Genomic DNA, 22458 nt, shown 5'->3' on the forward strand with positions numbered 1-22458 from the left:
TCTGGTAACTACACTGGTAATACCCTCTGTCTGGTAACTACACTGCTAATTCCGACTGTGTCTGGTAACTACACTGCTAATTCCCTCTGTGTCTGGTAACTACACTGATAATTCCCTGTGTGTCTGGTAACTACACTGGTAATACCCTCTGTCTGGTAACTACACTGCTAATTCCCTGTGTGTCTGGTAACTACAGTGTTAATTCCCTCTGTGTCTGGTAACTACAGTGTTAATTCCTCTGTGTCTGGTAACTACACTGCTAATTCCCTGTGTGTCTGAACTACAGTGTAATCCCTCTGTGTCTGGTAACTACACTGCTAATTCCCTGTGTGTCTGGTAACTACACTGCCAATTCCCTCTGTGTCTGGTAACTACACTGCTAATTCCCCCTGTGTCTGGTAACTACACTGCTAATTCCCTCTGTGTCTGGTAACTACACTGCTAATTCCCTCTGTGTCTGGTAACTACACTGCTAATTCAATGTGTGTCTGGTAACTACACTGCTAATTCCCTGTGTGTCTGGTAACTACACTGCTAATTCCCTGTGTGTCTGGTAACTACACTGCTAATTCCCTGTGTTTCTGGTAACTACACTGCTAATTCCCCCTGTGTCTGGTAACTACACTGCTAATTCCCCTGTGTCTGTAACTACATGTAATCCCCTGTGTCTGGTAACTACACTGCTAATTCCCTCGTGTCTGGTAACTACAGTCTTAATTCCCTCTGTGTCTGGTAACTACAGCTGTTAATTCCCTCTGTGCTGGTAACTACAGTGTTAATTCCTCTGTGTCTGTAACTACACTGCTAATTCCCTGTGTGTCTGGTAACCACTGCTAATTCCCTGTGTGTCTGGTAACTACACTGCTAATTCCCTCTGTGTCTGGTAACTACACTGCTAATTCCCTGTGTGTCTGGTAACTACACTGATAATTCCCTGTGTGTCTGGTAACCACACTGCTAATTCCCTGTGTGTGTGGTAACTACACTGCTAATTCCCGTGTGTCTGGTAACTACACTGCTAATTCCCTGTGTGTCTGGTAACTACACTGCTAATTCCCTGTGTGTCTGGTAACTACACTGCTAATTCCCTGTGTGTCTGGTAACTACACTGCTAATTCCCTGTGTGTCTGGTAACTACACTGCAATTCCGTGTGTCTGGTAACTACAGTGCTAATTCCCTGTGTCTGGTAACTACACTGCTAATTCCCTGTGTGTCTGGTAACTACACTGCTAATTCCCTGTCTGTCTGGTAACTACACTGCTAATTCCCTGTGTGTCTGGTAACTACACTGCTAATTCGCTCTGTGTCTGGTAACTACACTGCTAATTCCCTGTGTGTCTGGTAACTACACTGGTAATACCCTCTGTCTGGTAACTACACTGCTAATTCCGACTGTGTCTGGTAACTACACTGCTAATTCCCTCTGTGTCTGGTAACTACACTGATAATTCCCTCTGTGTCTGGTAACTACACTGATAATTCCCTGTGTGTCTGGTAACTACACTGGTAATACCCTCTGTCTGGTAACTACACTGCTAATTCCCTGTGTGTCTGGTAACTACAGTGTTAATTCCCTCTGTGTCTGGTAACTACAGTGTTAATTCCCTCTGTGTCTGGTAACTACACTGCTAATTCCCTGTGTGTCTGGTAACTACAGTGTTAATTCCCTCTGTGTCTGGTAACTACACTGCTAATTCCCTGTGTGTCTGGTAACTACACTGCCAATTCCCTCTGTGTCTGGTAACTACACTGCTAATTCCCCCTGTGTCTGGTAACTACACTGCTAATTCCCTCTGTGTCTGGTAACTACACTGGTAATTCCCTCTGTGTCTGGTAACTACACTGCTAATTCCCTCTGTGCCTGGTAACTACAGTGTTATTTCCCTCTGTGTCTTGTAACTACACTGCTAATTCCCTGTGTGTCTGGTAACTACACTGCTAATTCCCTGTGTGTCTGGTAACTACACTGCTAATTCCCTCTGTGTCTGGTAACTACACTAATAATTCCCTGTGTGTCTGGTAACTACACTGATAATTCCCTGTGTGTCTGGTAACCACACTGCTAATTCCCTCTGTGTCTGGTAACTACAGTGTTAATTCCCCCTGTGTCTGGTAACTACACTGCTAATTCCCTCGGTGTCTGGTAACTACAGTGTTAATTCCCTCTGTGTCTGGTAACTACAGTGTTAATTCCCTCTGTGCCTGGTAACTACAGTGTTATTCCCTCTGTGTCTTTAACTACACTGCTAGTTCCCTGTGTGTCTGGTAACTACACTGCTAATTCCCTGTGTGTCTGGTAACTACATGCTAATTCCCTCTGTGTCTGGTAACTCACTGCTAATTCCCTGTGTGTCTGGTAACTACACTGCTAATTCCCTCTGTGTCTGGTAACTACACTGCTAATTCCCTGGTCTGGTAACTACACTGTAATTCCCTGGTGTCTGGTAACTACACTGCTAATTCCCTGTGTGTCTGGTAACTACACTGCTAATTCCTGTGTGTCTGGTAACTACACTGCTAATTCCTGTGTGTCTGGTAACTACACTGCTAATTCCCTGTGTGTCTGGTAACTACACTGCTAATTCCCTCTGTGTCTGGTAACTACACTGCTAATTCCCTGTGTGTCTGGAACTACACTGCGTAATTCCCTCTGTGTCTGGTAACTACACTGCTAATTCCCTGTGTGTCTGGTAACTACACTGCTAATTCCCTGTGTGTCTGGTAACTACACTGCTAATTCCCTGTGTGTCTGGTAACTACACTGGTAATTCCCTCTGTGTCTGGTAACTACACTGCTAATTCCCTGTGTGTCTGGTAACTACACTGGTAATTCCCTCTGTGTCTGGTAACTACACTGCTAATTCCCTCTGTGTCTGGTAACTACACTGCTAATCCCTGTGTGTCTGGTAACTACACTGCTAATCCCTGTGTGTCTGGTAACTACATGGTAATTCCCTGTGTGTCTGGTAACTACACTGCTAATTCCTGTTGTCTGGTAACTACACTGCTAATTCCCTGTGTGTCTGGTAACTACACTGCTAATTCCTCTGTGTCTGGTAACTACACTGCTAATTCCCTGTGTGTCTGGTAACTACATGGTAATACCCTCTGTCTGGTAACTACACTGCTAATTCCGACTGTGTCTGGTAACTACACTGCTAATTCCTCTGTGTCAGGTAACTACACTGATAATTCCCTCTGTGTCTGGTAACTACACTGATAATTCCTGTGTGTCTGGTAACTACACTGGTACTACCTCTGTCTGGTAACTACATGCTAATTCCCTGTGTGTCTGGTAACTACAGTGTTAATTCCCTCTGTGTCGGTAACTACAGTGTTAATTCCCTCTGTGTCGGTAACTACACTGCTAATTCCCTGTGTGTCTGGTAACTACAGTGTTAATTCCTCTGTGTCTGGTAACTACACTGCTAATTCCTGGTGTCTGGTAACTACACTGCCAATTCCCTCTGTGTTGGTAACTACACTGCTAATTCCCCCTGTGTCTGGTAACTACACTGCTAATTCCCTCTGTGTCTGGTAACTACACTGGTAATTCCCTCTGTGTCTGGTAACTACACTGCTAATTCAATGTGTGTCTGGTAACTACACTGCTAATTCCCTGTGTGTCTGGTAACTACACTGCTAATTCCCTGTGTGTCTGGTAACTACACTGCTAATTCCCTCTGTGTCTGGTAACTACACTGCTAATTCCCTGTGTGTCTGGTAACTACACTGATAATTCCCTGTGTGTCTGGTAACCACACTGCTAATTCCCTGTGTGTCTGGTAACTACACTGCTAATTCCCTGTGTGTCTGGTAACCACTGCTAATTCCTGTGTGTCTGGTAACTACACTGCTAATTCCTGTGTGTCTGGTAACTACACTGCTAATTCCCTGTGTGTCTGGTAATACACTGCTAATTCCCTGTGTGTCTGGTAACTACACTGCTAATTCCCTGTGTGTCTGGTAACTACAGTGTTAATTCCCTCGGTGTCTGGTAACTACACTGCTAATTCCCTGTGTGTCTGGTAACTACACTGGTAATTCACTCTGTGTCTGGTAACTACACTGCTAATTCCCTGTGTGTCTGGTAACTACACTGCTAATTCCCTGTGTGTCTGGTAACTACACTGCTAATTCCCTGTGTGTCTGGTAACTACACTGCTAATTCCCTGTGTGTCTGGTAACTACAGTGTTAATTCCCTCTGTGTCTGGTAACTACACTGGTAATTCCCTCTGTGTCTTTTAACTACAGTGTTAATTCCCTCTGTGTCTGGTAACTACAGTGTTAATTCCCTCTGTGTCTGGTAACTACAGTGTTAATTCCCTCTGTGTCTGGTAACTACACTGCTAATTCCCTGTGTGTCTGGTAACTACAGTGTTAATTCCCTCTGTGTCTGCTAACTACACTGCTAATTCCCTGTGTGTCTGGTAACTACACTGCTAATTCCCTGTGTGTTTGGTAACTACACTGCTAATTCCCTGTGTGTCTGGTAACTACACTGCTAATTCCCTGTGTTTCTGGTAACTACACTGCTAATTCCCCCTGTGTCTGGTAACTACACTGGTAATTCCCTGTGTGTCTGGTAACTACACTGCTAATTCCCTGTGTGTCTGGTAACTACACTGGTAATTCCCTCTGTGTCTGGTAACTACAGTGTTAATTCCCTCTGTGTCTGGTAACTACAGTGTTAATTCCCCCTGTGTCTGGTAACTACACTGCTAATTCCCTTTGTGTCTGGTAACTACAGTGTTAATTCCCTCTGTGTCTTGTAACTACACTGCTAATTCCCTCTGTGTCTGGTAACTACAGTGTTAATTCCCCCTGTGTCTGGTAACTACACTGCTAATTCCCCCTGTGTCTGGTAACTACAGTGTTAATTCCCTCTGTGTCTGGTATCTACAGTGTTAATTCCCTCTGTGTCTGGTAACTACAGTGTTAATTCCCTCTGTGTCTGGTAACTACAGTGTTAATTCCCCCTGTGTCTGGTAACTACACTGCTAATTCCCTCGGTGTCTGGTAACTACAGTGTTAATTCCCTCTGTGTCTGGTAACTACAGTGTTAATTCCCTCTGTGCCTGGTAACTACAGTGTTTATTCCCTCTGTGTCTTGTAACTACACTGCTAGTTCCCTGTGTGTCTGGTAACTACACTGCTAATTCCCTGTGTGTCTGGTAACTACACTGCTAATTCCCTCTGTGTCTGGTAACTACACTGCTAATTCCCTGTGTGTCTGGTAACTACACTGCTAATTCCCTCTGTGTCTGGTAACTACACTGCTAATTCCCTCTGTGTCTGGTAACTACACTGCTAATTCCCTCTGTGTCTGGTAACTACACTGCTAATTCCCTGTGTGTCTGGTAACTACACTGCTAATTCCCTGTGTGTCTGGTAACTACACTGCTAATTCCCTGTGTGTCTGGTAACTACACTGCTAATTCCCTCTGTGTCTGGTAACTACACTGCTAATTCCCTGTGTGTCTGGTAAACTACACTGGTAATACCCTCTGTTTGGTAACTACACTGCTAATTCCCTGTGTGTCTGGTAACTACACTGCTAATTCCCTGTGTGTCTGGTAACTACACTGCTAATTCCCTGTGTGTCTGGTAACTACACTGCTAATTCCCTCTGTGTCTGGTAACTACACTGCTAATTCCCTGTGTGTCTGGTAACTACACTGTATTCCCTCTGTGTCTGGTAACTACACTGCTAATTCCCTCTGTGTCTGGTAACTACACTGCTATTCCCTCTGTGTCTGGTAAACACTGCTAATTCCCTGTGTGTCTGGTAACTACACTGCTAACTCCCTGTGTGTCTGGTAACTACACTGCTAACTCCCTGTGTGTCTGGTAACTACACTGGTAATTCTCTGTGTGTCTGGTAACTACACTGCTAATTCCCTGTGTCTGGTAACTACACTGCTAATTCCCTGTGTGTCTGGTAACTACAGTGTTAATTCCCTCTGTGTCTGGTAATACACTGGTAATCCCTGTGTGTCTGTAACTACACTGGTAATTCCCTGTGTGGTCTGGTAACTACACTGGTAATTCCCTGTGTGTCTGGTAACTACACTGGTAATTCCCTCTGTGTCTGGTAACTACACTGCTAATTCCCTGTGTGTCTGGTAACTACACTGCTAATTCCCTCTGTGTCTGGTAACTACAGTGTTAATTCCCCCTGTGTCTGGTAACTACACTGCTAATTCCCCCTGTGTCTGGTAACTACAGTGTTAATTCCCTCTGTGTCTGGTATCTACAGTGTTAATTCCCTCTGTGTCTGGTAACTACAGTGTTAATTCCCCCTGTGTCTGGTAACTACACTGCTAATTCCCTCGGTGTCTGGTAACTACAGTGTTAATTCCCTCGGTGTCTGGTAACTACAGTGTTAATTCCCTCTGTGCCTGGTAACTACAGTGTTAATTCCCTCTGTGTCTGGTAACTACACTGCTAATTCCCTGTGTGTGTGAGCGTGCAACACGCATTTTTGTTCAATGTTTTGAATGCACATTTAAAAAAAAAAAGGAATTCTCACATTCTGTTTCTGACATACCATACACCTGTAGAGAATGAATAACAACATACGTTATAGTAACATAGTACTACACTGACATACCATACACCTGTAGAGAATGAATAACAACATACGTTATAGTAACATAGTACTACACTGACATACCATACACCTGTAGAGAATGAATAACAACATACGTTATAGTAACATAGTACTACACTGACATACCATACACCTGTAGAGAATGAATAACAACATACGTTATAGTAAACATAGTAACTACACTGACATACCATACACCTGTAGAGAATGAATAACAACATACGTTATAGTAACATAGTACTACACTGACATACCATACACCTGTAGAGAATGAATAACAACATACGTTATAGTAACATAGTACTACACTGACATACCATACACCTGTAGAGAATGAATAACAACATACGTTATAGTAACATAGTACTACACTGACATACCATACACCTGTAGAGAATGAATAACAACATACGTTATAGTAACATAGTACTACACTGACATACCATACACCTGTAGAGAATGAATAACAACATACGTTATAAGTAACATAGTACTACACTGACATACCATACACCTGTAGAGAATGAATAACAACATACGTTATAGTAACATAGTACTACACTGACATACCATACACCTGTAGAGAATGAATAACAACATACGTTATAGTAACATAGTACTACACGGACATACCATACACCTGTAGAGAATGAATAACAACATACGTTATAGTAACATAGTACTACACTGACATACCATACACCTGTAGAGAATGAATAACAACATACGTTATAGTAACATAGTACTACACGGACATACCATACACCTGTAGAGAATGAATAACAACATACGTTATAGTAACATAGTACTACACTGACATACCATACACCTGTAGAGAATGAATAACAACATACGTTATAGTAACATAGTACTACACTGACATACCATACACCTGTAGAGAATGAATAACAACATACGTTATAGTAACATAGTACTACACTGACATACCATACACCTGTAGAGATGAATAACAACATACGTTATAGTAACATAGTACTACACTGACATACCATACACCTGTAGAGAATGAATAACAACATACGTTATAGTAACATAGTACTACACTGACATACCATACACCTGTAGAGAATGAATAACAACATACGTTATAGTAACATAGTACTACACTGACATACCATACACCTGTAGAGAATGAATAACATACGTTATAGTAACATAGTACTACACTGACATACCATACACCTGTAGAGAATGAATAACAACATACGTTATAGTAACATAGTACTACACGGACATACCATACACCTGTAGAGAATGAATAACAACATACGTTATAGTAGCATAGTACACCTGTAGAGAATGAATAACAACATACGTTATAGTAACATAGTACTACACTGACATACCATACACCTGTAGAGAATGAATAACAACATACGTTATAGTAACATAGTACTACACTGACATACCATACACCTGTAGAGAATGAATAACAACATACGTTATAGTAACATAGTACTACACTGACATACCATACACCTGTAGAGAATGAATAACAACATACGTCTCAATAACATAGTACTACACTGACATACCATACACCTGTAGAGAATGAATAACAACATACGTTATAGTAACATAGTACTACACTGACATACCATACACCTGTAGAGAATGAATAACAACATACGTTATAGTAACATAGTACTACACTGACATACCATACACCTGTAGAGAATGAATAACAACATACGTTATAGTAACATAGTACTACACTGACATACCATACACCTGTAGAGAATGAATAACAACATACGTTATAGTAACATAGTACTACACTGACATACCATACACCTGTAGAGAATGAATAACAACATACGTTATAGTAACATAGTACTACACTGACATACCATACACCTGTAGAGAATGAATAACAACATACGTTATAGTAACATAGTACTACACTGACATACCATACACCTGTAGAGAATGAATAACAACATACGTTTATAGTAACATAGTACTACACTGACATACCATACACCTGTAGAGAATGAATAACAACATACGTTATAGTAACATAGTACTACACTGACATACCATACACCTGTAGAGAATGAATAACAACATACGTTATAGTAACATAGTACTACACTGACATACCATACACCTGTAGAGAATGAATAACAACATACGTTATAGTAACATAGTACTACACTGACATACCATACACCTGTAGAGAATGAATAACAACATACGTTATAGTAACATAGTACTACACTGACATACCATACACCTGTAGAGAATGAATAACATACGTTATAGTAACATAGTACTACACTGACATACCATACACCTGTAGAGAATGAATAACAACATACGTTATAGTAACATAGTACTACACTGACATACCATACACCTGTAGAGAATGAATAACAACATACGTTATAGTAACATAGTACTACACTGACCATACACCTGTAGAGAATGAATAACAACATACGTTATAGTAACATAGTACTACACTGACATACCATACACCTGTAGAGAATGAATAACAACATACGTTATAGTAACATAGTACTACACTGACATACCATACACCTGTAGAGAATGAATAACAACATACGTTATAGTAACATAGTACTACACTGACATACCATACACCTGTAGAGAATGAATAACAACATACGTTATAGTAACATAGTACTACCTGACATACCATACACCTGTAGAGAATGAATACAACATACTTAGTAACATAGTACTACCTGACATACCATACCCTGTAGAGAATGAATAACAACATACGTTATAGTAACATAGTACTACACTGACATACCATACACCTGTAGAGAATGAATAACAACATACGTTATAGTAACATAGTACTACACTGACATACCATACACCTGTAGAGAATGAATAACAACATACGTTATAGTAACATAGTACTACACTGACATACCATACACCTGTAGAGAATGAATAACAACATACGTTATAGTAACATAGTACTACACTGACATACCATACACCTGTAGAGAATGAATAACAACATACGTTATAGTAACATAGTACTACACTGACATACCATACACCTGTAGAGAATGAATAACAACATACGTTATAGTAACATAGTACTACACTGACATACCATACACCTGTAGAGAATGAATAACAACATACGTTATAGTAACATAGTACTACACTGACATACCATACACCTGTAGAGAATGAATAACAACATACGTTATAGTAACATAGTACTACACTGACATACCATACACCTGTAGAGAATGAATAACAACATACGTTATAGTAACATAGTACTACACTGACATACCATACACCTGTAGAGAATGAATAACAACATACGTTATAGTAACATAGTACTACACTGACATACCATACACCTGTTAAAGAGGCAATCAGCAGTTGAAACAATCACAAAGCCCCCCTGTGTCCGGAATGGCACTCCATTATATATAGTGCACTACTTTTGACCAGGGCCCACAGGGGTGCACTATGTAGGGAATAGGGTGCCATTTGGGCCGCAACCATTAAACAGACCGTTTCAATCACATTATTACAGTGGTGTCAAGGCCCTTTAATGTCTGTGAATCTGTAGCACGCGTATGTGAACACACCTACCTCCTACGACCCACAGTCCATGACGCATGAATGTACAGAGTGGAGATGTATAGGGAGCAATAACACAGACACACACAGCTATATCACATTACAGCTGTACCCCTCTGGCTCCATGTCATTCTTTAAATGGTGCAATTCGCAATTGTGCTGCACGGGGCTTATGTGTGAATCTGCAGCCAGCAACCATTTTGTGTGTAGAGAAATAACATGTAGGCTTTTGGGTCGCTCTCTCTATGCAGCTCCAGACGATATGTACAGCCTAACAGTGCCCCCCAGTGGCAGCACTGAGGAGAGAGGAACGCTCCAGCATTCACAGAGACAATGAATAAACTAATAAAAATTAAAAAAGAACGGACGTTGAGGGCAAGAAATGCCCTTTGAGGGAATAGCTTTTTAAAAACAGCAAATCAGCTGTTATTTGAATAAGGACTGTTGCAACACATCAATAGACTAATTTCTCTTGCTTAAATAAAGAGAGAAAAAGACAGGAAAGAAAGAAGGAAAGAGCAGAAAGAGTGGAAAGAGTCAAAAAGATAAGGAGAGGTGAGGAAAGGAGGGAAAGGAATGGAGAGAAATGAGAGATAAGGAGAAAAATGAGAGATAAGGAGAGAAAAGGAGAGAAAAGGAGAGGAAAGAGGAAAGGACAAAAAAGAGGAAATTAGAGAAAAGGGGAGAGATAAGGAGAGAAAAGGAGAGGAGAGAAAAGAGGGGAAAGGAAAGGAAAGGAAAAGAGGGGAAAGGAGAGAAAAGAGGAAAGGACAGAAAAGAGGAAATGAGAGAAAAGGAGAGAAAAGAGAGGAAAGGAGAGGAAAGAGGAAAGGACAAAGAGGAAATGTGAGAAAAGGGGAGAAATGAGAGGAAAGGAGAGGAGAGAAAAGAGGGGAAAGGAAAGGAAAAGAGGGGAAAGGACAGAAAAGAGGAAATGAGAGAAAAGGAGAGGAAAGGAAAGGAAAAGAGGGGAAAGGAGGGAAAATGAGAGGAAAGAGGAAAGGAAAGGAGAGGAAAATAGGTAAGAGAGGAAATGAGAGAAAAGAGGAAAGGAGAGGAAAGGCGAGGAAAATAGGTAAGAGAGGCAATGAGAGAAAAGAGGAAAGGAGAGGAAAGGAGTAGAAAGGAGAGAAAACGAGGTAAGAGAGGAAATGACAGAAAACAGAGGAAAGGAGGTAAGAGAGGAAAGGGGAGAAAAGAGATGGAATTAGAGAAAAGAGGGGAAAAGAGAGGAAATGAGAGAAAAGAGGGGAAATGAGAGGAAAGAGAGGAAATCAGAGAAAATAGGGGAAAGGAGAGAAAAGAGAGAAAGGACTCAGGGTGCTCAGTAGCACAACAGAGTGTTGCCGGGGCAGAGGTGGGGTGAGGCACCTGGCAGGCACAATACAGCTTGAACAACATCAAACATGAGAGGAGAGGGCAATCTCTCTCTCCAATACCCTGCTCAGCGGCCAATCAATACATGTTGAGAATAAATGAAGGGCAGGCCAAACACATACACACACACACACACACACAAGTACTGCGTGTAAACACCAACCTGGGCGCTGCCATGTTACCAGCTACTTCATAATAAAACAAAAGAGCGTTTTGTGAGATTACACCTTCACCCCGCCAAGAGAGGCTGACCTCGTCAGCCTCTCTTCGTTTCATTCCGAGGCTCTCGACCTCGTTTCATTCCGAGGCTGAAAAGGGAAATGCTGGATAACTCTGAAGTCCCTTTTCCCTGAAAAACAAACTATTTTACTGGCTGGTGAGTGTTAGGTGACATTAGAGGGAGAGAGCAGGAGAGCATCAGGGGATGAAGGCATGAGGCAGGGCCAGACCTATTATTAGTCCTAGCTTCTTCGGTGGATGGATCTCTGCTAGGGGCTGTGTCGCACCTCCTGCAATGAATCACGGGGCCTCTTAAGGCCGGAGCATGTTCCGAATACCAAGCAGCTCGCTCATAAAAGAAGAACCTGTTCACATCCCTAGGAGTGTGTGTGTGTGTGTGTGTGTGTGTGTGTGTGTGTGTGTGTGTGTGTGTGTGTGTGTGTGTGTGTGTGTGTGTGTGTGTGTGTGTGTGTGTGTGTGTGTGTGTGTGTGTGTGAGAGAGAGAGAAGCACATCCCTCCGATGTGCTGCCTCCTTAACATGAGAAAAATCCAAACCCAAAGCGACCGACCGACACAGGTGCCTCGACTCGTTTCCTCTCCAGCCCAGAGCTGAAACCCTCTGACATGAGTCACAAGTACAGGAGGGGGGTGGACTTAAACCCATTGGAAAAAAACATGACAAATAACTGTAGAATATACAGAGACACGTTTAGCATAGAAGTGTCTGTAGAGATTGAGAGAGTGCAATTATTGGTCCGGAATCTTAAAGAGAGATATCTGATTGAGGGAGGGAGTGCTATTGAGAAGGGACCGGACCCCAGGCACAAGACACCTCTTTGTCCCCTTCTCTGGTCTCTGTTAGGGCAGGAGAGGGAGAGGGGGGGTCTCTCTTAGGGGAAGAGCGGGGGGGTCTCTGTCAGGAGAGGAGGGGGGGGTCTCTGTTAGGAGAGGAGAGGGGGTGTCTCGCTTAAGAGAGGAGAGGGGGGATCTCGCTTAAGAGAGGAGAGGGGGGGTCTCGCTTAAGAGAGGAGAGGGGGGGTCTCGCTTAAGAGAGGAGAGGGTGGGTCTCTGTTAGGAGAGGGGTGGGTCTCTCAAAAGAGGAGGGGGGGGGGTCTCTCAAAAGAGGAGGGGGGGTCTCTGTTAGGAGAGGAGGGGGGGTCTCTGTTAGGAGAGGAGAGGGGGGTTCTCTGTTAGGAGAGGAGAGGGGGGTTCTCTGTTAGGAGAGGAGAGGGGGGTTCTCTGTTAGGGCAGGAGAGGGGGGCTCTCTTAGGAGAGGGGGGGTCTCTCTTTGGAGAGGAGGGGGGTCTCTGTTAGGAGAGGAGAGGGGGGGTCTCTGTTAGGGCAGGAGAGGGGGGCTCTCTTAGGAGAGAGGGGGTCTCTGTTAGGGCAGGAGAGGGGGGGTCTCTGTTAGGAGAGGAGAGGGGGGAGGGGGGGCTCTCTTAGGAGAGGAGAGGGGGGGTCTCTGTTAGGGGAGGAGAGGGGGGGTCTCTGTTAGGGGAGGAGAGGGGGGGTCTCTGTTAGGAGAGGAGAGGGGTCTCTGTTAGGAGAGGAGAGGGGGGGGGGGTCTCTGTTAGGAGAGGAGAGGGTGGGGTCTCTGTTAGGAGAGGAGAGGGGGGGGTCTCTGTTAGGAGAGGAGAGGGGGGGGGTCTCTGTTAGGAGAGGAGAGGGGGGGGTCTCTGTTAGGAGAGGAGAGGGGGGCGTCTCTGTTAGGAGAGGACAGGGAGGGGTCTCTCTTAGGAGAGGAGAGGGAGGGGTCTCTCTTAGGAGAGGAGAGGGGGGGGTCTCTCTTAGTAGAGGAGAGGGAGGGGTCTCTCTTAGGAGAGGAGAGGGGGGGGTCTCTCTTAGGAGAGGAGAGGGGGGGGTCTCTCTTAGGAGAGGAGGGGGGGGGGGGGGGTCTCTGTTAGGAGAGGAGAGGGGGGGGGGTCTCTGTTCGGAGAGGAGAGGGAGGGGTCTCTGTTAGGAGAGGAGAGGGAGGGGTCTCTCTTAGGAGAGGAGAGGGTGGGGTCTCTCTTAGGAGAGGAGAGGGGGGGTCTCTCTTAGGAGAGGAGAGGGAGGGGTCTCTCTTAGGAGAGGAGAGGGTGGGGTCTCTCTTAGGAGAGGAGAGGGAGGGGTCTCTCTTAGGAGAGGAGAGGGGGGGGGTCTCTGTTAGGAGAGGAGAGGGTGGGGTCTCTCTTAGGAGAAGAGAGGGTGGGGTCTCTCTTAGGAGAGGAGGGAGGGGTCTCTCTTAGGAGAGGAGAGGGGGGGTCTCTGTTAGGAGAGGAGAGGGAGGGGTCTCTGTTAGGAGAGGAGAGGGAGGGGTCTCTCTTAGGAGAGGAGAGGGTGGGGTTTCTGTTAGGAGAGGAGAGGGTCTCTTTAAGCGGCCCGTGGATTTATTTACCCCCCCAAGTTTATTGAGCAAAAAATAATAATTATTGGACATAAACTAAAAACATCAGGAAATCAGATAGTGATTTTAATTGAGGAAATGTGTTCCCAAGCACAATAGAGAGACACATGGGGTGGTATGCAAATGTAAGCAAGGTTTGAAATTGTTATATTTTAGTCAAACATATTTGTTTGGGTTTCTCGCTGTCAATTTGCCAGCTACAAATGATTAGTAATTATGCTCCGGCCCCCCGACCATCCGCTCCAGAAACAAACCGGTCCGTGGCTGAACCTAGGTGATGATCCCTGCGGTAGAATACAGTTAGGAATATAAACAGAAAAAGTTTCAAAGTGACAACCTTCCTGGATGTGTCCCAGAGGGCATCCTTCCCCCCTATATAGTACACTAATGTTGACCACAGCCCTAAATGACCTGGTCAAAAGTAGTGCACTTTATAGGCAATAGGACACCATTTGGGATGTACCCTCGCTCTCTAATTCACCCAGAGGCCCTGGTCTATCCCAGGTCAATTTACTGGTCTCTGATTAGATCCAAGGAAATTAATCTCGTCACCTGGTCTTTCCCCCATCAGCATCTTAACGCCGGCGATTTAAGAGCGAGGGAAGGATGGAAGGAGGGAAGGAGGGGAGAGGAGAGAGGAGGCACCAGAGGCATAAGTCACAGTGCTAGCCAGGCTTTTAAATCAAGCCAGAGAAGACTTCAGTGATCAGATGACGCATGAGACTGTAGATTTTCAGACACCATTATCCTTGTAGGGTGACGTTTCCCCCAGAGGATGATCTTACACTTTCCCCTCTAATGGTTCAGGTTAGGAGTGGGGGACATTAAACTGATCCTTGATCTGTACCTAGAGGAAACGTCACCCCAGAGCCCTCACCCCTCCTTGAGTCAATCGACTTGAGGCTGAGGATGTCTTAATATGGCCACCGTACAGGACTGGGTGAGGCCCACAGGAGGTTGGTGGTACCTTAATTGGGGAGGACGGGCACGTGGTAATGACTGGAGTGGAATTAGTGGAATGATATCAAATACATCAAAACACATGGTATGATGTCATTCTATTGACTCCGTCCCAGCCATTATTATGAGCCGTCCTCCCCTCGGCAGCCTCCTGTGGTGACGGCCCTCGTCTACTCTGATATGCAACTACCTCAGTCGAACACAGAGTCGGGTAGTCTGGGACTGTGATATACTGCCATACGCATATGGAAATATAATAGACGCATTAAAAAGTCACTGTGCCTATCATTTTCATTGTAATGTCATCTGAAAGGTGAAATGGAACCCTAAGGCGTATTAAACGAGCACTGATTCACAGAGTGAGTGGTTCGATAAACGGAGTAGCGTTATCATGGAATTTCCCAGAAAATCTGTCAGAGAAATAAATTAATTTAGGAGAGATACATTTTGGAGTGGTTCAAGTTGAAATGAAATGTAACCTATGAACTATTTGTATGGATTTGGACCTACACCCACAGAATCCAAGTCAAATATTATGAAAGAAGCAACGTAACAGGAGCGTGTGGGTTGTTTACAAGAAGTAGGTGTCAAATTGTGTGTGGTATGTCACTGTGTAGGTATAATACCAGTGGTATGTCACTGTGTAGGTATAATACCAGTGGTATGTCACTGTGTAGGTATAATACCAGTGGTATGTCACTGTGTAGGTATAATACCAGTGGTATGTCACTGTGTAGGTATAATACCAGTGGTATGTCACTGTGTAGGTATAATACCAGTGGTATGTCACTGTGTAGGTATAATACCAGTGGTATGTCACTGTGTAGGTATAATACCAGTGGTATGTCACTGTGTAGGTACAATACCAGTGGTATGTCACTGTGTAGGTACAATACCAGTGGTATGTCACTGTGTAGGTATAATACCAGTGGTATGTCACTGTGTAGGTATAATACCAGTGGTATGTCACTGTGTAGGTATAATACCAGTGGTATGTCACTGTGTAGGTACAATACCAGTGGTATGTCACTGTGTAGGTATAATACCAGTGGTATGTCACTGTGTAGGTATAATACCAGTGGTATGTCACTGTGTAGGTACAATACCAGTGGTATGTCACTGTGTAGGTATAATACCAGTGGTATGTCACTGTGTAGGTATAATACCAGTGGCATGTCACTGTGTAGGTATAATACCAGTGGTATGTCACTGTGTAGGTACAATACCAGTGGTATGTCACTGTGTAGGTATAATACCAGTGGTATGTCACTGTGTAGGTACAATACCAGTGGTATGTCACTGTGTAGGTATAATACCAGTGGTATGTCACTGTGTAGGTATAATACCAGTGGTATGTCACTGTGTAGGTATAATACCAGTGGTATGTCACTGTGTAGGTATAATACCAGTGGTATGTCACTGTGTAGGTATAATACCAGTGGTATGTCACTGTGTAGGTATAATACCAGTGGTATGTCACTGTGTAGGTATAATACCAGTGGTATGTCACTGTGTAGGTAGCAGCAGCATAATACCAGTGGTATGTCACTGTGAAGGTAGCAGCAGCATAATACCAGTGGTATGTCACTGTGAAGGTAGCAGCAACATAATACCAGTGGTATGTCACTGTGAAGGTAGCAGCAGCATAATACCAGTGGTATGTTACTGTGAAGGTAGCAGCAACATAATACCAGTGGTATGTCACTGTGTAGGTAGCAGCAGCATAATACCAGTGGTATGTCACTGTGTAGGTATAATACCAGTGGTATGTCACTGTGTAGGTAGCAGCAGCATAATACCAGTGGTATGTCACTGTGAAGGTAGCAGCAGCATAATACCAGTGGTATGTCACTGTGAAGGTAGCAGCAGCATAATACCAGTGGTATGTCACTGTGAAGGTAGCAGCAACATAATACCAGTGGAATGTCACTGTGAAGGTAGCAGCAGCATAATACCAGTGGTATGTCACTGTGAAGGTAGCAGCAACATAATACCAGTGGTATGTCACTGTGTAGGTAGCATCAACATAATACCAGTGGTATGTCACTGTGTAGGTAGCAGCAACATAATACCAGTGGTATGTCACTGTGAAGGTAGCAGTAACATAATACCAGTGGTATGTCACTGTGTAGGTAGCAGCAACATAATACCAGTGGTATGTCACTGTGAAGGTAGCAGCAACATAATACCAGTGGTATGTCACTGTGTAGGTAGCAGCAGCATAATACCAGTGGTATGTCACTGTGTAGGTAGCAGCAACATAATACCAGTGGTATGTTACTGTGAAGGTAGCAGCAACATAATACCAGTGGTATGTTACTGTGTAGGTAGCAGCAGCATAATACCAGTGGTATGTTACTGTGAAGGTAGCAGCAACATAATACCAGTGGTATGTCACTGTGAAGGTAGCAGCAACATAATACCAGTGATATGTTACTGTGAAGGTAGCAGCAACATAATACCAGTGGTATGTTACTGTGTAGGTAGCAGCAGCATAATACCAGTGGTATGTTACTGTGAAGGTAGCAGCAACATAATACCAGTGGTATGTCACTGTGTAGGTAGCAGCAACATAATACCAGTGGTATGTCACTGTGTAGGTAGCAGCAACATAATACCAGTGGTATGTCACTGTGTAGGTAGCAGCAACATAATACCAGTGGTATGTCACTGTGAAGGTAGCAGCAACATAATACCAGTCTACTAAGGTGAGAGGCTCACTCAGCCTATGTCCCAAATGGGACCCTATTTCCTACATACACAGTGTATGGGCCCTGGTCAAAAGTAGCGCACTATATAGGACAACAGGAATAGAACATTGATGGTTTTGATTATCATGCTTAAAAGACTACACTAATGCCGTCACCATCCTTTTCATGGGTTTGATACAGTGTGAAATGTGTTTTTATCAGACATGAAAAGTCTGCATCCTTCATGTCATTGACATGGTACAGAACAGAACATAGGCTAGTGATCTGGGATCAGGTACAGAACATAACAGAGAGGCTTGTGATCTGGGATCAGGTACATAACATAACAGAGAGGCTTGTGATCTGGGATCAGGTACAGAACAGAGGCGCTAGTTATATAGAATCAGGTACAGAACAGAACATAGGCTAGTGATCTGGGATCAGGTACAGAACATAACAGAGAGGCTTGTGATCTGGGATCAGGTACATAACATAACAGAGAGGCTTGTGATCTGGGATCAGGTACAGAACAGAGGCGCTAGTTATATAGAATCAGGTACAGAACAGAACAGAGGCTAGTGATCTGGGATCAGGTACAGAACAGAACAGAGAGGCTAGTTATCTAGGATCAGGTACAGAACATAACAGAGAGGCTAGTTGTCTAGGATCAGGTACATAACATAACAGAGAGGCTAGTTGTCTAGAATCAGGTACAGAACATAACAGAGAGGCTAGTTGTCTAGAATCAGGTACAGAACAGAGGCTAGTGATCTGGGATCAGGGTTAGAACAGAACAGAGAAGCTAGTTATCTAGGATCAGGTACAGAACATAACAGAGAGGCTAGTTGTCTAGGATCAGGTACATAACATAACAGAGAGGCTAGTTGTCTAGAATCAGGTACAGAACAGAGGCTAGTGATCTGGGATCAGGGTTAGAACAGAACAGAGAAGCTAGTTATCTAGGATCAGGTACAGAACAGAACAGAGATGCTAGTTATCTAGGATCAGGTGCCTATCTCACTTATTCATTATGATCTAAGAGGCTTAACTGATCCTAGATTAGCCCTCCTACTCTGAGATGCCTTGTGGATAAAGACCCGGGTCCCCCCTGTCCATATAATCGTATTCATTATGATCTAAAAGGCTGATCCTAGATCAGCACTCCTACTCTGAGACACAGTGAATACGTTCTCTGGCCTCTAACCAGTAGCCAGATAGCCTGATAAGATCCACATAATAGGTGATAGCTCCATTCTGCATCTGCTGTGGTCAAATATTAATTGGCTCCCACCTCAGAAAGTGTTGTGTTGGCCGAAAAACACTCTTGTGAAGGTTACAACTTGCTTACTCTTGAATTTAGTTAAAGTGCATCCACCAGTCTGGGACTGGGCTGTAGCAGAGAGAGAGCTGCTCTATTAGGGAGTTACATAGGACAGTTTATATACACACTGGGCTGTAGCAGAGAGAGGAGAGAGAGGATAGAGAGAGGAGAGAGAGAGCAGCCCAGCAGTGTTAGGGAGTTATCTAGGACAGTATATATACACCCTGGGCTGTAGCAGAGAGAGGAGAGAGAGCAGCCCAGCGGTGTTAGGGAGTTATCTAGGACAGTATATATACACCCTGGGCTGTAGCAGAGAGAGCAGAGAGAGAGCAGTCCAGCAGTGTTAGGGAGTTATCTAGGACAGTATATATACACCCTGGGCTGTAGCAGAGAGAGGAGAGAGAGGATAGAGAGAGGAGAGAGAGAGCAGCCCAGCAGTGTTAGGGAGTTATCTAGGACAGTATATATACACCCTGGGCTGTAGCAGAGAGAGGAGAGAGAGCAGCCCAGCGGTGTTAGGGAGTTATCTAGGACAGTATATATACACCCTGGGCTGTAGCAGAGAGAGCAGAGAGAGAGCAGTCCAGCAGTGTTAGGGAGTTATCTAGGACAGTATATATACACCCTGGGCTGTAGCAGAGAGAGGAGAGAGAGAGAGCAGCCCAGCAGTGTTAGGGAGTTATCTAGGACAGTATATATACACCCTGGGCTGTAGCAGAGAGAGGAGAGAGAGAGCAGCCCAGCAGTGTTAGGGAGTTATCTAGGACAGTATATATACACCCTGGGCTGTAGCAGAGAGAGAGAGAGAGCAGCCCAGCAGTGTTAGGGAGTTATCTAGGACAGTATATATACACCCTGGGCTGTAGCAGAGAGAGAGAGAGAGAGAGAGCAGCCCAGCAGTGTTAGGGAGTTATCTAGGACAGTATATATACACCCTGGGCTGTAGCAGAGAGAGCAGAGAGAGAGAGCAGCCCAGCAGTGTTAGGGAGTTATCTAGGACAGTATATATACACCCTGGGCTGTAGCAGAGAGAGGAGAGAGAGAGCAGCCCAGCAGTGTTAGGGAGTTATCTAGGACAGTATATATACACCCTGGGCTGTAGCAGAGAGAGGAGAGAGAGAGCAGCCCAGCAGTGTTAGGGAGTTATCTAGGACAGTATATATACACCCTGGGCTGTAGCAGAGAGAGGAGAGAGAGAGCAGCCCAGCAGTGTTAGGGAGTTATCTAGGACAGTATATATACACCCTGGGCTGTAGCAGAGAGAGGAGAGAGAGCAGTCCAGCAGTGTTAGGGAGTTATCTAGGACAGTATATATACACCCTGGGCTGTAGCAGAGAGAGGAGAGAGAGAGAGCAGCCCAGCAGTGTTAGGGAGTTATCTAGGACAGTATATATACACCCTGGGCTGTAGCAGAGAGAGGAGAGAGAGAGCAGCCCAGCAGTGTTAGGGAGTTATCTAGGACAGTATATATACACCCTGGGCTGTAGCAGAGAGAGAGAGAGAGAGCAGCCCAGCAGTGTTAGGGAGTTATCTAGGACAGTATATATACACCCTGGGCTGTAGCAGAGAGAGGAGAGAGAGAGCAGCCCAGCAGTGTTAGGGAGTTATCTAGGACAGTATATATACACCCTGGGCTGTAGCAGAGAGAGGAGAGAGAGAGAGCAGCCCAGCAGTGTTAGGGAGTTATCTAGGACAGTATATATACACCCTGGGCTGTAGCAGAGAGAGGAGAGAGAGAGAGCAGCCCAGCAGTGTTAGGGAGTTATCTAGGACAGTATATATACACCCTGGGCTGTAGCAGAGAGAGGAGAGAGAGAGCAGCCCAGCAGTGTTAGGGAGTTATCTAGGACAGTATATATACACCCTGGGCTGTAGCAGAGAGAGGAGAGAGAGCAGTCCAGCAGTGTTAGGGAGTTATCTAGGACAGTATATATACACCCTGGGCTGTAGCAGAGAGAGAGAGAGAGAGAGCAGTCCAGCAGTGTTAGGGAGTTATCTAGGACAGTATATATACACCCTGGGCTGTAGCAGAGAGAGGAGAGAGAGAGAGCAGCCCAGCAGTGTTAGGGAGTTATCTAGGACAGTATATATACACCCTGGGCTGTAGCAGAGAGAGGAGAGAGAGAGCAGCCCAGCAGTGTTAGGGAGTTATCTAGGACAGTATATATACACCCTGGGCTGTAGCAGAGAGAGGAGAGAGAGAGCAGCCCAGCAGTGTTAGGGAGTTATCTAGGACAGTATATATACACCCTGGGCTGTAGCAGAGAGAGGAGAGAGAGAGAGCAGCCCAGCAGTGTTAGGGAGTTATCTAGGACAGTATATATACACCCTGGGCTGTAGCAGAGAGAGGAGAGAGAGAGCAGCCCAGCAGTGTTAGGGAGTTATCTAGGACAGTATATATACACCCTGGGCTGTAGCAGAGAGAGGAGAGAGAGAGCAGCCCAGCAGTGTTAGGGAGTTATCTAGGACAGTATATATACACCCTGGGCTGTAGCAGAGAGAGAGAGAGAGAGAGCAGCCCAGCAGTGTTAGGGAGTTATCTAGGACAGTATATATACACCCTGGGCTGTAGCAGAGAGAGGAGAGAGAGCAGCCCAGCAGTGTTAGGGAGTTATCTAGGACAGTATATATACACCCTGGGCTGTAGCAGAGAGGAGAGAGAGGAGAGAGAGAGCAGCCCAGCAGTGTTAGGGAGTTATCTAGGACAGTATATATACACCCTGGGCTGTAGCAGAGAGAGGAGAGAGAGCTGCTCTGTTAGGGAGTTATCTAGGACAGTATATATACACCCTGGGCTGTAGCAGAGAGAGGAGAGAGAGAGCAGTCCAGCAGTGTTAGGGAGTTATCTAGGACAGTATATATACACCCTGGGCTGTAGCAGAGAGAGGAGAGAGAGAGAGCAGCCCAGCAGTGTTAGGGAGTTATCTAGGACAGTATATATACACCCTGGGCTGTAGCAGAGAGAGGAGAGAGAGAGCAGCCCAGCAGTGTTAGGGAGTTATCTAGGACAGTATATATACACCCTGGGCTGTAGCAGAGAGAGGAGAGAGAGAGCAGCCCAGCAGTGTTAGGGAGTTATCTAGGACAGTATATATACACCCTGGGCTGTAGCAGAGAGAGGAGAGAGAGAGAGCAGCCCAGCAGTGTTAGGGAGTTATCTAGGACAGTATATATACACCCTGGGCTGTAGCAGAGAGAGGAGAGAGAGCTGCTCTGTTAGGGAGTTATCTAGGACAGTATATATACACCCTGGGCTGTAGCAGAGAGAGGAGAGAGAGAGCAGTCC

At 44.6% G+C, this 22458-nt stretch overlaps 1 protein-coding gene across 1 annotated transcript in view; it reads right to left on the reverse strand.

Moving 5' to 3' along the window:
• Positions 1-12705: 12705 nt before the first annotated feature.
• The window catches only part of LOC120017864 (lysosomal cobalamin transport escort protein LMBD1-like), a 113678-nt gene continuing 103925 nt past the window's right edge, over positions 12706-22458 (reverse strand). The window contains exon 8 of the mRNA XM_038960826.1: positions 12706-12753. Within this exon, the coding sequence (XP_038816754.1) occupies positions 12706-12753 (48 nt within the window). The remainder of the gene's footprint in view (positions 12754-22458) is intronic.

Source organism: Salvelinus namaycush, chromosome 22, assembly GCF_016432855.1.
Source record: "Salvelinus namaycush isolate Seneca chromosome 22, SaNama_1.0, whole genome shotgun sequence".
NCBI classification, from domain to species: Eukaryota; Metazoa; Chordata; class Actinopteri; order Salmoniformes; family Salmonidae; genus Salvelinus; species Salvelinus namaycush.